General features: G+C 41.7%; 1 protein-coding gene across 1 annotated transcript in view; it reads left to right on the top strand.

The window, feature by feature from the left end:
* The first annotated feature begins 9093 nt into the window (after positions 1-9093).
* CCR7 (chemokine (C-C motif) receptor 7) overlaps positions 9094-12003 on the top strand; it is a 14753-nt gene continuing 11843 nt past the window's right edge. Inside the window, exon 1 of the mRNA XM_006832592.1 lies at positions 9094-9148. Within this exon, the coding sequence (XP_006832655.1) occupies positions 9139-9148 (10 nt within the window). The 5' untranslated portion in view covers positions 9094-9138. The remainder of the gene's footprint in view (positions 9149-12003) is intronic.

Raw genomic sequence — 12003 nt, 5'->3', positions numbered from 1 at the left:
GCTCACAGGCATGTCTCTCTCTCTCCATGCTAGTGTTACAAAGTTGTTTTACAGCTGCTAATAAATGCCCACTGGGTACACCAATTTGAGTGTCCCCCAAAGTTAAGTGCCAAGGAACATCAGAGGAGAGAGATCAATAAAGAGGGGACCTGGCTAGGCCCCTCAAAATGGGATTTTGAAATGCAGCCTCTCCTATACTATAATTCTCATAGAGGGTAGATGCTCACTGACTGCAACAATTAATGGCCAAGGGAAAGCTCACAATGAGTGCTGAGAAATACTAGGGAATCCCCATCACCTCACTGAGAGACCAGTTGAGAAACTGAAACTGAAGATTCCCCAGCCAGAGTGTCCACACAGCCAAAGTTGAAGGGGTTGGGAAGAACAGAGAGAAAAGGAATTATGTCTGGAATAGGCACTACCACGTAGTATCAGAGACAGTGGCTGCCAAGGATACAGACCATGGCCACTCCTTCTTGCCCATCACTAACATGGTTATTAGCCATCAAATTCATTAGTCCTGCCCATTTGTGGAATCACTTGATCTGGGGCCTTCTTTAGGGCTGTACTAGTTGGAGAACCTAGAAAATTGATAGGAATGTCAGACTGAAACTTAAAAAAAAAACAAAACATAGTTGGGAACAGAGAGTAACATCCCAACTCAGCCTATGATTTTAACAAGGTTTCCTGGTGGCAGTCACATAGGGACTGTACTTTGAAGACTGTTCAATCTGGCCATATTGGATGCTGGCTTGAGCATTGGCTTATTTCTCTAGCCTCCAGTTGAAAAAAAAAAAAAAATTCTGATGCTGGGGTGGGGAACATTAGGAGAAAAAATAGTCATAAAATAGAACTCAGGAATGGAAAAAAAATAATGTCAGACTGAGAAGGGAATCTGAAGGTTGTGTGATCCAATCCCTTTACTTTAAAGATGGGCATCTAAGAACCAGAGAAAAAGAGTGGGTTATAGTTGTTGTTGTCAAGTGCCGTCAAGTCAATTCTGACCCATAGCGACCCATAGTGGGCTATAGAAAGTTAAAGACTGAAATACAAGTCTTATGGCTCTAACCTAAATTTTTTGTTAGCAGCTCTGGCACATGGAAATGGGCTCCAGGAGGAAGCTTCTGGAATAGGTCCAAACTGATGTTGCCCTGCCTTTTCTGATCAACACACTTGCCCAGATATGACCTCTGAGAGTCCTCTCCACCCTGTTACAGAGATGGATATTCCAAAAGTCAATGATGAGGGCAACCTTGGGGCTAAAGGAAAAGTTCTATGAGGACTTCTCATGCCTCCATTGGGAAATGTGTATGGCAACAGGGTGGCATATGAAGGCTCCAAACGTCAGAATCTCAGAATGCCAACACTTCTTCAAGCTCCAATCCCTTCACTTTACACAGGGAGCTGGTGAAGAGCTATGTTCACTGCATTATGGCCAGTTGAATGTTCTTCATAGCTCTGGGGGTAGAAATGAACAAATATTTTCTAATGAATGGAAATGAAAACACAACATACCAAAACAGGTAAAGCAGTGCTTAGAGAGAAGTTCACAGCTATTAAAGTCTATAATAAAAAAAAGGAGGAGGAAAAGGGGTTTAAGGAAGAGGGAGAGTAGGAGGTAAAGAAGAAGAAATATTTCAAATCAATAACTTAACTTTCCACCTTAAGAAAGTAGAAGACGAGCAAGCTGAACCCAAAGCAAGCAATAGAAAGAAAAGAATCAAGACTTGTTAGATGCCTTGGACGCATTGAGACCCTATATACAACTGCCCAGTCCTGACACATCCTCACAAGCTTCCCTATCTGTAAGTCTGTTGTTAAAGCCACTGCATCAATCCATCTCATTGAGGATAACTCTCTACTTTACCAAGCACAATGTCCTTCTCCAGAGACTGGACCCTCCTAATAACATGTCTCAAATATGTGAAACAAAATCTCACCATCCTCACTTCTAAAAAGCATCCTGGCTGATCTTCTTCCAAGAAGGTATATTGAATAATTTTTGCCAACACCATATTCAAATGAATCAACTCTTCTACCTTCCTTATTTATTGTCCAGCTTTTGCATAAACATGAGGCAATTGAAAATACTGTGGAGTGAGCCAGGCACATTTTAGTGCTCAAAGTGACACTTTAGATTTTTAATACCTTAAAGAAGTTTTTTGCAGCAGATGTGCCCAGTACAATCCATCATTTGATATCTTTACTGCTGCTTCCATGGGCATTGATTGTGGATCCAAGTAAAATGAAAATCCTTCATCACTCAATATTTTCTCAGTTTATTGTGATGTTGTTTATTGGTCCACTTGTGAGGATTTTTCTTTTCTTTATGTTGAGGTGTAATTCATACTGAAGGCTGTAGTCTTTGATCTTCATCATTACATACTTCAAGTCCTCTTAGCTTTCAGTAAGCAAGGTTATGTCATCTACATACAGCAGGTTGTTAATGCGTCTTCCTCCAATCACCTAATCCAGCTTCTCAGGTCATTTGCTCAGCATACAGATTGAATAAGTACCATAAAAGGATACAACCCTGATGCTCATTTTTTCTCATTTTAAGCCATGCAGTATCCCCTTGTTCTGTCCATGTACAGGTTCCACATGAGCAAAATTAAGAGATCTGGGATTCACATTCTTCACGATTTATCCATAGTTCATTATGATCCACACAGTTGAATGCCTTTGCATAATCAATAAAACACAGATAAACATCTTTGTAGTATTTTTCTGCTTTCAGCCAAGAGCCATCTGACATGAATAATATCTCTCATTTCACATCCTCTTCTGAATCTGGCTAGAATTTCTAGCTGTTCCTTTGATGTATGGCTACAAACGTTTTTTTTTGTCTTCAGCAAAATTTTCTTGTTTGCAAAAAAAAAACAAAAAAAAAAAACTTTTTGTATGCAATATTAATTAGATTGCTCAATAATTACCACATTCTTTTAGATAATCTTTCTTTAGAATAAACACAAATATGGATCTCTTCTAGTTGGATGATCAGGTAGCTGTCTTCCCAATTTATTCACATAGACTGAACACTTCCAGCGTTGCAGCTCTTTGATGAAACATCTTAATTGGTGTTCCATCAATTCCAGGATCCCGTTTACATCAATGTTTTCAATGCAAGTTGGATTTCTTCCTTCAATACCACTGAAGGTTGAATATCAACCAATTATTTTTGGTACGGTGAGTCTGTGTATTTCTTCTTTCTTTTTTGGATGCTTCCTGCATCATTCAATATTTTACCCATTGTTGTTATTGTTAAGTGCTGTTGATTTGATTTCAACTCATAGTGACCCTATGCACAACAGAACAAAACGCTACCGGGTCCTACGCCATCCTCACAATCATTGCTATTGCCGCTATGCCAATCCATTTCCTTGGGGGTCTTCCTCTTTTCCACTGACCCTCCACATTACCTAGCATGATGTCCTTCTCAAAGAACTGGTTCTTCCTGATAGTATGTCTGAAGTGTGGGAGGCAATGTCTAGCTATTCTGGCTTCTAAGAAGCATTCTGGCTTACATTCTACTTCTTTTAATGTAAATTTGTTTGATGTTCTGGCAGTTCATGGTACTTTTAATATTCTTCTCCAGCACCTTAACTAAAATGAATCAGTTCTTCTATTGTCTTCCTTATTCATTGTCCAACTTTCATATGCATATGAGGCTACTGAAAATATCATGGCTTGGTTCAGACATACCTTAGTCCTCAAACTGACATCTTTGCTCTTGAACACTTTAAAGAGGTCTTGTGCAGCAGATTTGCCTAATGCAATACATCGTTTGAGTTCTTGACTGCTGCTTCCATGAGTGTTGATTGTGGATCCAAGGAAAATGAAGTTTTTAACAACTTCAATCTAGTCTCCATTTATCACAATGTTACTTATTGGTCCCGGGGTGAGTATTTTTGTGGTCTTTACACTGAGGTGCAACCCATACTGAAGGCTGTTAATGTCTTTGATCTTTATCAGTAAGTATTTTAAGTCCTCTTTGCTTTCAGCAAGCAAGGTTATGTCATCTGCATATCACAGGTTGCTAATGACTCTTCCTCAAAACCTGATGCCCAATTCTTCTTTATATAATCCAACTTCTATTATTTGCTCAGCAGACAGAAACAATGCAACACTGGCCCACACCTTTCTTGATTTTAAATCATTTAGTGTATTCTTCTGTTCAAACGACTGCTTCTTGGTCTACATACAAGTTCCTCAAGAGCACAATGAAATATTCTGGAATGCCCATTCTTCACAATGCTGTCAATAGCATATCAAGATCCACATAGCCAAAGCCTTTGCATAGTCAATAAAGCATGGATGGGTAAACATCTTTCTGGTATTCTCCGCTTTCTGCCAAGATCTATCTGATATTAGCAGTGATATCCCTTATTTCAAGTCCTCATCTGAATCCAGCTTGAATTTCTGGTAGTTCTCTTTCTATGTACTATTGCAGCCATTTTTTAGTGATCTTCAACAAAATTTTAGATGCATGTGTTACTAATGATATTGTCTGATGATTTCCGCATTCCATTGAGCCACCTGTCTTTGGAATGGGAACAGATATGGATCTCTTCTAATCAGTTGGCCAGGTAGCTATCGTCCATATTTCTTGGCATAGATGAGCAAGTGCCTCCAGTGCTGCATCAGTTTGTTGAAAGATATCAATCTGATTTCCATCAATTCCCAGAACCTTGTTCTTTGTCAATACCTTCAGTGCACCTTGAACTTTGCCCTTCAGTATCATTGGCTCTTGATTATATGCTTCCTCTTGAAATGGTTGAACATTGACCATTTCTTTTGGGTATAGTGACTCTGGGTATTCCTTCCATCTTCTTTTGAAGCTTTCTACATCGTTCAATAGTTTGCCCATAGAGTCCTACAATGTTACAAATCAAGACTTGAAGTTTTTCTTCAGTTCTTTCAGCTTGAGAAATGCTGAGCCTCTCCTTCCCTTTTGGTTTTCTAACTCCAAGTCTTTGCACATTTCAATATAATATTTGTCTTTCAAGCTGCCCTTTGAAATTTTCTTTTAAACTCTTTTACCTCCTCATTTCTTCAATATCCTTTAGCATCTCTGCGCTGGAGAGCAAATTTCAGAGTCTCTTATGTCATCTGTTTTGGTCTTTCCATCTTTCTAGTCTTCCTAACGACTTTTTGCCTTCTTCCTATATGATGTTCTTGATGTCACCCCACAACTATCTGGTCTTCAGTCATTAGTGTGTAATGCATCGAATCTATTCTTGATATGATCTCTAAATTCTGGTGAGATATGTTCAAGGTCATATTTTAGCTGTTACGGCCTTGTTTTAATTTTCTTCAGCTTCAGCCTGAACTTGCATATGAGCAATTGGTGGTCTGTTTCACTGTCTGCCCCTGTCCCTGCCCTTGTTTTGGCAGATGATACGGAGCTTTTCCACTGTTCTTCCCACAGATGTAGTCAATTTGATTTCTGCATGGTCCATCTGGTGAAGTCCATGTGTATGTTGTTTCAAAAAGGTATTCACAATGAATAAGTAATTGGTCTTGCAAAATTCTATCGTGTGATCTCTAGCATAATTTCTACCACCAAGGCCATATTTTCTAATTATTGATCCTTCCTCTTTGTTTCCAACCTTCATATTCTAATCACTGGTAATTATCAATACATCTTGATTGCATGCTTGATCAATTTCAGACTGAAGAAGTTGGTAGAATTCTTCAATTTCATCAGCACTAGCTTTAGTGGTTGGTGTTTAAATGTGAATAACCATGGTATTAACTGGTCTTCCTTGTAAGCGTATGGATAGCATCCTATCACAGACAGCATTATACTTCAAGAGAGATCTTGAGATGTCCTTTTTGATGATGAATGTGATGCCGTTCCTATTCAATTTGTCATTCCTTGCATAGTAAACCATGTAATTCAAAATGGCCAATACCCGTCCATTTCAGCTAATTAATGCCTGGGAAATTGATCTTTATGCTTTCCATTTCATTTTTGACAATTTCCAATTTTCTTAGATTCATACTTTGTACATTCCATATTCTGATTATTAATGGGTGTTTACAACTATTTCTCCTCATTTTGAGTTGTGCCCCAAAAGCTTTACTCCATTCATGTCTTCACGATCAATTCTACTTTGAGAAGGCACCTTTTCCCCCTTGTATTTTGTGAGTCTTCCAACCTGAGGTGCTCATCTTCCGGCACTATATCTGACAGTATTCTGGTGCCATTCATAATGTTTCGGTACCCAATATTTAGGTGCTATCTGACAGTGTTCCACTGCTATTCATAAGGTTTTTAGTAGATATGCAGAACTTGTCCACCCCTCCTCCTTCCTAGTCTGTTTCAGTCTGGAAGCTCACTGAAACCTGTCCACCATGGGTGACCCTGTTTGCATTTAAAATACTGATGGCATAACGTCCAGCATCACAGTCACACTCCAGCCACCACAGTATGACAAACTAACAGGCAAGTCGTTTGCTCATAGGTTCCTTCAATATTGTAACTCAAGGCTCCCATTTTTCCTTCAGGTCTTTTAACTTGAAAAACGTCAAACTTGTTCTTCCCATGTTGTTTTCTGACTCCAGGTCTTTTCACTCTTCATTATTATACTTTACTTTGTCTTCTTGAGCCACCCTTTGAAATCGTCTGTTTAGTTCTTTTTTGCTTCATCGTTTCTTCCATTCACTATTAGCTATTCTACATTCAAGAACAAGTTTCAGAGTCTTTTGTAACATCTATTTTGGTCTTTTCTTGCTTTTCTGTCTTCTTAATGTCCTTTTGCTTTCTTCAGTACAATGTCCTTGAAGTCATCCCACAACTTGTCTGGTCTTTCATCAAATTTTATTTTATTTTTTTTAACTTTTTATTGTGAATTGAGTGAAAGCTTATAGACACGACCATTTTAAATTCAACAAATCATACACTTTGTTTCCTCTCAATGATTACAATCCCCTCCTTGCAACAATTATCCTGCTTTCTCCCTGTGGTTCCTATTTCCTTTAAACCCATCTTCCCATCCCTTCCCAATGTTTTCCCTACCAAAATGTTGCCCTTTTGATTTTGACTGATTGACCATTCCATGGTGAGCATATCTTACTAGCATTGTTGTTGCCCTGTATACTTATCTACTGCTTGGTTGAAAATTAGGCCAGTAGGTAGTCGAGGGTCATAGCCTATCCAGTCTCTTTCTGACTTTTAGTAAGCCCAGCCTTTTTTTAAAAAATAATTTTGAGTTTTGTTCCATTTTTTCTTCCACTCTATTCTGGACAATCCATTGTGATGCCTTTCAGAGCAGTTGACAGTGGTAGCGAGACACCATCTAATCTGGTGTCAGAGTCATGGAGACTGATGTTCACATGTTCCATTAGTCTATTGTACTAATTGTACTAAATCTTGTACTCATCCTACAGAGCCACCGCGCTCCCCCAGAGACATGTTTAAACATGTTTTATTTGGAATAGACCTGTCTGTGTACAAACTGGAAGCCTAGTGGCAATACTTTTTGACTTACCCTCATACATCATGATCAAGTGTGATTTATCCAAGGAATTCAAGGTTGGCTCAACATGCAAAAATTAGTTGATGCAATTCATAATATTAATAGCATAAAAGGCAAAAAAAACACATGACCACCTCAACAGACACAGAAAAAGCATTTGACAAAGTCAATGGGAATGGAGTCCTGAGGTGGCACTGTAGGATAAGCACTCAACCGGATGGTCAGTTTGAACTGAAAGGTTGGCAGTTCAAGCTCACCAGACACTCCTCAGAAACCCTACACAGGGTCGCTATGAGTCAGATCCAACTGGATGGTACTTTACAACAACAACAACAACATGGGAATACAAGGTGGCATGATAATGGTCATCCACAAGTAGAACCACAGTTAACATCACACTCAGTAGTGAAAGACTAAATGCTTTCCCCTAAGATCAGGAACAATGCAAATGCCCATCAACCGTTGAAAGAGAAACATAATGTGGTGCATATATATGCAACAGACTATTTTACTCAGTCATAGAGAGAAATAAAGCGCTGATACATGCAAAGATATGAACAAGCCTTGAAAACATTCTAAGTTTTGGTTAAACACTCAGCTGCTAACAGAAAAGGCAGTTTTCAAACCCAGAAGCCACTTACTGGGACAAAATGACCAGGTGATCTGGTCCCATAAAAATTACAGCCTAGGAAACCCTATGAGGTAGTCCTACTGTGTCATATAGTGTCACTCTGAATCTGAATGAACTTGACGGCACTCCACCACAAGTGAAAGACGTCAGACACAAAAGGCCATATGTCATATGATTCCATTTAAATAAAAGGTCTAGAATAAGCAAATCTACAGAAACAGAAAGCAGATTCATGGTTTCCAGGGAAGTGTGGGAAGTCATTGCTAACGGGTAGAGGAGTGATGTTTGGGGAGGAGGAGTGATGAAAATGTTCTAAAATTAATTGTAGTGATGGTTGTACAACTCTGAACACACTAAAATCTTTAAAGAGGTGAATTATGATTTATGAATTAAATAGTATGTGACTGAAGCTGTTATACAAAATGAGAGAGTCAGACACTAACTTCCATCCTCTGGTAGTGCCTCCCATTGACCAAACCTACCCAGAAGCTAGAGAACAACATCGTTTGGGAAATGTGGTCCTCCGTGACATTGAAGGGACAAGAGGACAATAGGGATACGGTTATCACCCATCTCTGACTCCTCAGCACTTTGCATGTGACATTCATGCTATACACATTTGTTACATCAAAAATTGCCCCCACTTCCCTGCCTCAGACTGACTTTCCTCATCTAGGTTTTGCCAGGTTGTACAGGAAGGCTTTGTGTGTGTGTTTACATAAATGGTCCGAGTGTCCGGGATCTTATGACCTAACTGTTTGGGCCTGTCATTCTCTGTCACCTTTCTCATACCTCTTGGACCCAGAAGGTGTTGTGGAGCATGAGCCATCTATGAACCTAGACCCTGGGTGAGGCCTGGGGGCGTGGAGGGAGGAATAAGGTAGGCGGGACCAGGCAGGGAGGAGGAGTGAGGCTTGTCTAAACTTAAAGGGGCTCATACTACTTCCTCCACAAACAAGAGCCACCAGCAAGAACGTGTGGGCCCGCACAGATTTCCTGTGTGGTTTCAGCTGCCCAGAGAGTGTCATGGACCTAGGTGAGTGAACTTCTTGATGTGAGAGGTAGTACTGGGGTCTCCTTGTCCCTGTGGAGTGGGAGTGATGGTGGAAGGCCAGGGGGAGTCTACTTGGGAAATCAAGTTCTGGTTTGGTGGGAATTGTTGGTTGGCTGCTCACAGAGTATGCTGCTCCATTCTCCCAGGCAGGAGAAGGTGCAGCTGCCCTTTCAGACTTAGGGGCAGCCATTGGTGCCAGGGATACCACCTGGGCTACAGTCTCACCTTTTTAGAGCAGCAGTGAGTGGAGAAGAAGGTAAAGCTGAGACTGGAGTTTTCATTCTGATTCTTGTCCCAGGTTGGGGTGAGGGGTGAGGTCTTTGGAGACTTTGAGGACTAGTTTCATTGGGGTGAAATTTTCCTCAGAGGACTCAGAACCCGACAGTTAAAAATGATTTGCAAGTAATCAGGAAGACTTCTGGCTTCTGAACTGGCTCCTAGCTCCATTCCCTCTCCCATCCCCACCCCCGGCTATATGAATATTAGAAGCCCCATACTCTTGAGGTTATGAGGAGGAGCAAGTTAAATGATTGCATTTTGTGAACCCTTAGACTATGGTGCGAATGCAAATTGTGGTGGTTTGATCCCTTCTGTGCCTGTCAGCTGCTCTGTTGTTGCCTCTTGCAGGTTAGGGGGTGAGTAGGCCACTTGAAGGAAAGGGACAGCCAGGGTCATCCAGCTTAGAGGAGCCCTAGCCAGGGCATCTCACACAGCCCCTGCCTCTGAGGAAACCTCACTTATTCTACCCAGGTAGATCACTCTTTCCCTTTGAAAATGTCCATCCTCTGGTTCAACCTTAGTCCTATTTTGCTGCCTTGATGAAAGACAATGCAAGGCAAGCCTCACAGGGGCTCTGAGTAGCCGCCCATTTCTAAATCTCGGCTGTGGAGTCAGACCTGGGCTGGAGCTAAGAAGGCCACGTTCCTAGATGGCTCATTCTCATAGGCACCACAGCGGCCTCAAAGCCACAAGGGGTTGGCTTTAAAAAGTGAAGGTTCGTGGGTGCAGCCTGTGCTGTCCCCACACCCCTCCCCGCCACACCACAGCCTCCGGGCCTTCATCCTCTCTGCCATCTCCATCTGCCCTCAACTTTGGGTCAACCAACAGTAGTTCAAGGATTAAAGTAGCCACCCCAACCATTCATCCATCAACTATGAACTCCTGGAAGGCAGAGTCTAGTTCTGTTATCTCTGAGTTCACGAGTGCTTGAGGGATATGGGCAGAAATGAATGAATGAATTCCATCAAGAATTTAGAATTGATTTTAATTTGAGGAAATCTCTTCAACTTCTTCTCCTCCCAGCCAGATACCCACTCCCAATGACCACAGTCCCGGAATGCAGACACCATCCATTGGAGGTTCTGCTCCAGCCTTTCTGTACTGGCCAACATGCAAGGAATGGCTCCGTGGAGCAAAGATAGATGTTTGAAATTTGGTTCCCTAGGAGAGAGGCCCTGACTTATAGCGTTTGTCAATTTCTTGGTGTAATTTTCCTACCGTAGCCAATCCCAGGCCATCAGAGTGCCTGAACTTGAGGTTGAGATGTACCCAGTGGGTTTGTACTGCCTGAGAGTCAGATCTAACTCACAGTGGCCTCCCACCAGACTCAGGGCGGGAAGGCCACCCTGGTCCAGGAGGAAGAGGTGTTCTTACAGCTTCACTCAACCAGAGAGGAAGCCACTGAGCCACTTTGCTCAAAAAGGGCTCTGGGCCGTTGGGGTGGGTGAGCCACGAAAATTCTGTTTTTTGGTTTTTTTCTTAGTCTGCCCAGCAGAGAGCAGGAGGTGGGTGAGGGGGCAGAGTTTCTGTTACACAAAATGAAAACTCCAAACCGGGGTTCAGTTGGTCCTTTTCATGATTTGAATGAACATCCCTGAGGTACCTTCCCCACCTTTGAGAGACAGGCCCTAAGATCTCAGTGAGAATTTGCAAACACTGAAAAAAGAAAAAAAGGAACCTGTGAGACAGCCATCTCTCACAAGGTGACCAGACATGGCAGCTGAAGGGAATGCTGGAGGAATCCAGGTCCAGTCCCTCCTGGCTTTCCGGGAGCTTCACTGGGGAGGTAAGGAGCCCGACCTTTCCAACAGCACAGGAGTTGTTACCAAGTCCCTCCTCTTGCTTGAGTTTTTTCATTGAACCATCATTTACTGAGGAATTCAGAGGTGACTAGCCCAGGGGTGAGAAAGATAAGACCACGCAAATAAGCCAACACCAAAGATTGAAACCGTGCTGATGGGATACGGGCAAGGGGTTTACCAGGCTAAGAGTAGGCAGTGGTAAGCATGTGTCAGGGAAGTATTTAAGCTGGGTTTTAAAGGGTGTTTAGGAGTTAGCAACACAGACAAGGCAAATTCTATTGCCAAAGGAGACCAACAAGGTAAATGAGGGAAGACACTTAAGATGTAGGAAGTGGAGGGGACAGGAATGAACCAGAAGGTATATGTCCCACCTACAGACATCCAAATCCTTTTTTTTAAAAACTCCACTCAGCCAAGGCTCCCAGATGGTCAGCTATGGCAAATGTTATATAGACAAGAAAGAAGCAAGTTGAAGGGGTGTGAAATGCCTGGTCCTGCCAGGGAAGGAGGGGAGATGGGGAGGGCAGGCAGGGCAGGTAAGCAGGTAGGGCTGATCCTGAAGACTTTGTGTTGCAAAGCTAAGAAGTGTTGGACTTTAACCTGGAAGCAGTGGGAGCCAGTGAAGACTTTTTTTTTTTTTTTTTTCAATGTTTTATTGTGAATTATGTGATAGTTTACATGGGAGAACATTGGTTTTACATTCATTCTATCATATATCATTGCCATGGTTACAATCCCCTCCATGCAATCCTTCCC

The sequence above is a fragment of the Chrysochloris asiatica genome, unplaced genomic scaffold (genome assembly GCF_000296735.1).
Source record: "Chrysochloris asiatica unplaced genomic scaffold, ChrAsi1.0 scaffold00007, whole genome shotgun sequence".
In the NCBI taxonomy this organism is placed as follows: Eukaryota; Metazoa; Chordata; class Mammalia; order Afrosoricida; family Chrysochloridae; genus Chrysochloris; species Chrysochloris asiatica.
Note: the sequence above shows the minus strand (reverse complement) of the source record. Positions and strands in the feature narration are given on the sequence as shown.